At 35.8% G+C, this 4,048-nt stretch overlaps 1 protein-coding gene across 2 annotated transcripts in view; it reads left to right on the forward strand.

The window, feature by feature from the left end:
- The first annotated feature begins 2,845 nt into the window (after positions 1–2,845).
- Positions 2,846–4,048, forward strand: part of LOC117118009 (zinc transporter ZIP12-like) — a 32,207-nt gene continuing 31,004 nt past the window's right edge. The window contains exons 1-2 of one of the 2 annotated variants that reach the window (XM_033262507.1): positions 2,846–2,946; positions 3,398–3,990. In XM_033262507.1, the coding sequence (XP_033118398.1) occupies positions 3,685–3,990 (306 nt within the window). In that variant the 5' untranslated portion in view covers positions 2,846–2,946; positions 3,398–3,684. Of the gene's footprint in view, positions 3,076–3,397; positions 3,991–4,048 lie in introns of both variants that reach the window. The other variant, XM_033262506.1, reaches the window with a different exon arrangement.

Here is a 4,048-nt window from a genome sequence, read left to right on the forward strand (position 1 = left end):
GACAGAAACGCGTCTGGGAAAACCATGTATTACAAACGCGTCTGGGAAAGAGATGTGTATAAGAGACAGATACTACTGTTTCGCGGGGTCCCTTGAATTTTCTTCCTTCTGCAGACGATTCCGATCCACTAGAAATAGATAGGCCTAGTTTTTCTCAATGATGGATGAATTACCCTTGTTATCGATGTTAATTAGTAATTGTAGAAGAAGATGATACATACACAAACATCGGGATGGTGTTAGTAATAGTATTACCAAGAGTCGACAGAAATGTCGGAAGCTAGGCCTAGTAGTAGTAGTACAGCAGTTGTTAAGGGTATTTTGATTGCTTCGAATGTTTATTGTGATGGTGAGTTCAACAGTCCATCTGTGACAGGGGTTCTCAACTAGGCCTAGGCTAGACCTATATCGCAGTAGGGGAAAAAATGTTTCATTGAATAAACACTGAATAAATTTTACACAACCTTGGCATTACCTTACAGACGCGTGTGAATGCTTTTTATCTCGGTAGGAATAACTCGGGAGATCGCTCGGTTACAATTTGTTACTTTTTGTTAAATTTAACTTCACGTGTGAATCGGGTACCTAGGGCCCCTGGAAGGTCTGACAAATTAGCATTTTGTGCACCTTATGAATGAATTTCGATTCTGTTTGGGTGTTGTTTAGGTATCTATAGTAACTGTTTATGTCATTTACATTTGAAGGCCTAAGATAACATTTAATTGTTCATAATTGATCCATTTCCAATTACTAATAATAATAATTTCCAACAAAGTTCGTACCACAGTTAAATCAACGACTTTAAGAGCTGGCAAATAATATGCAATGTATACTAGTAACATTTAGGAACGTTTTTACTGAATTAAGAGGTTATAAAAAATGGACTTTGACATTTGGAGGTCGAGTTGGGGTTTGGGGGAAGAGGTCACCGGACGCTTCGACAATTTGAGAGCCTTATAATAGGATTTCTGAAACCCATAATTTGTGAATATCCTATTTAATTTTATTAATTTGTGTTTTAGGGACCTGAAGAAATACCATACCGTTTTATGTCCTTTACATAATATATAGGCATATAGATGACATTGTTCATATGGATCAATTTGTAATTACCGTAGCTGATCATTCCAACAAATTTTATACCAAATCAAAGGTTGGAAGAGCTGGCAAATATAAAATGACTGCAAAATATAGGTTGCTTTAATTTTAGGTGATAGTAGGCTATGGGGTTTTAAGCAAACCGGCAGAATGTCACTATAATTTTTTTTTTTTTTTTTTTTTTTTTTTTTTAATAATTTGTTAAATCTGGGTTGTCTAGGGACTTATTTACGGGCTTTCCGTAAAACTCGAGAAGTCTATTATAGCACTTATTTATAATTAAGTGTGGTTTTTCCATTACGGAAGTTGTCTGGAGTTTAATGATAGCCAAGTATCATTGGTTGCTATGCGTTCATGTATGTGACGCCATCAAAATTATGTGACACCAATAAACTCCGCGTGATGCACAGCGGGATTCGAACACCCAGACCTCATTATTCGTTGTTGCGACATCCCAGAAATCCCAGGCCTATTCAGAAATTTATTGGATTTTAACGCGACAGTGGAAAAGCTGTTAATTTAAATTGTATTAAAAAGAACCAAGAGTTAAAATTAATCATTTCCAAGGCCTACAATAAATATTACACCTGGTTGGTAAAAACATTTTATTTTGATTAGCATTCCTTGACAATATTCAATTTCATTGTCAAGATTTTGACAATCTGTCATTATGGCGGGAATTCATCACTAATGTAATATCCATAGTCTGGCAATTTCCCCCGGCAATACCAAACAGCATACCAAACCACTGGACGCCATCTTCCAGACATCCAAAGGTTCATAGTTCATGATTCTTTATACCTCCTTGGTTCATGCAGGGAATAATGTTGTTCAATGGTTCCTCGTGGTAATAAGCCACTAGGCCAACTACAAAAAAGTCTTGTTTAGCATCACATCTCAACAAAATTTTAGGAGGGTCGGTTTTGTGTGTGTGTGTGTATGTGTTTTTTGTCTTTTTTTTTTCATCATCTATGGTATCAGTAATCCACGAATCGCCGTTCGATAATGCTACTTTAGCAGTGCCATGCCTTAGGCACAACTCAGATAGCACATAGGGGTGGCTCCAGTAAAGGGGTGGGTGTCGGGTACCAGCCCCTGTCCCCACTCCGTCGGGGAGAACGACCACAATGCGTCTTGGAGAAAAACAAAATAATATATGTGTTTTTTACATATTAGTAGACCCCAAAACTGATTAAATAAGCCTTTTGAAACCCCTAAATTATATTTTTTAGGGCTTCGCCCCTTGGAACACTTTCGAAAGATTTTGAGCGACGCCCGACCACGCCCACTTTATTTGGTCAGGGACATCGGCCCTCCCCGTCGGGGACTTCAGACCCCCGTCGGGCAAATCCTGGCGCCACCACTGGTTGTACACATACTGTACCCAATGAGCATGATCCTATTGTATATTTGTAATTAAATTAAATGATTAAAAATCATGAACAAATCAAAACAAAGAAATTGTTCCAAAACTTAGATATTTTCAATTTTATTGAAAAAATGTGTTAAGATAAATTATTTTCAATAGGCCTACAATAAATATTACACCTGGTTTGTAAAAGCCTTGTTTAATTCACTTACAACGTATTGATTTTTATTAGCATTTCTTAGACAATATTCATTTTTTTTATTAAGAAAAATTATCTCCCGGTATATTTTTTTGTTTATTTTGGGTCGTAAATTCATATGGGCTGGTAACGCTAAACAAGTGTATTTTTTGTTTTGGCCTAACAGCCACTCAAAAAGCAGTGAACACTGGTTAGAAGAATCAACCTCGGTTGTCTGTTTCCGCGTGTTCATAATCTCAAGATAGGATATCACTCGTTGGGCCCAAAGAAGACATTTTACGTACGTATATCTCCTTTCCGTCAAATAAAGGTTGGGTATTATGTATTAGTTCAACTATAGGGAGCAGAATGTCAACTGTTATATTTTGTTCTGCAGAAGTTATAGATGTTCTATCTGTATAAATTTGAGGTAAAAACTGAAAATTCCAGATCAATATAACATTTGAATCGCTTAATTTGTATATTTACGTAAGTTATTTTTTAGGTAAGATTGAAAATTCCAATTCAACATTTAAACTGCTTAATCTGTATAATTACGTAAGTTATTAATGAGTTTAAAAAAATGAAAATTCCAATTCATTATTTGAATTGCTTAATGTGTATATTTACTTTAATGTATTTATTTTTTTCTATCTTTTTGACTGATAGTACATTTAACAGATTTGAAATTATGATATTATAGTTTTGGATCGGCCCACCATAATACTAAATTTGAAATGTTATTTTTTCAGACCGCTCGTGAGGAAAATCAAAGTGAACAACAAAGTCTTAAGTGTCCATCCTACCTGCTAATCCTTCTACCACACTACGTAAGCTAGGCCTAGATCATGATACACACTAGCTACATAGTGACTCGATAAGAAGTCTTTGACAATTGCGTGCATGCGACATAAACACATTGCGACTCAGCTAATCCGCTGTATTCGTTTTTGTATTCATTTAAATGCCTGATTGGATTTGGCTTGTTATGCAAATGAATTTAATATCGTCGAAAGGTGAATTAAGGCTGTAGACCGTAATGTGTTGCACACAGTACGAAACACACCTGAAAATGGCGGCCAAACTTTTTTTTCGTCTCGTGTGCATTGTACAACTACTAGCGGTAGCACAATTTAGCCTTTTCGCCAGCGCTGAACACGATCATGACAAGGAACACATCGACGCGTTTCAGCTTTCAAATGGATTTCTCAACGAATTAGAAGTACAAACCAAAGAATATCCAGAAAATATCACAATTTCAGGGATATCGTTGTTAGTAGAGAATATTTTGAAACGAACAAACTGTTCAGGGCAGACTGGACTGAATGAGACAATATGTAAAGAGGTAAGATTATATGAAAATAGGCAAAAAGATTATGTATATTGTATTTAAGGTATATATA

Source organism: Anneissia japonica, unplaced genomic scaffold (assembly GCF_011630105.1).
Source record: "Anneissia japonica isolate Jap-2015-1 unplaced genomic scaffold, ASM1163010v1 scaffold785_len581690_cov155, whole genome shotgun sequence".
In the NCBI taxonomy this organism is placed as follows: Eukaryota; Metazoa; Echinodermata; class Crinoidea; order Comatulida; family Comatulidae; genus Anneissia; species Anneissia japonica.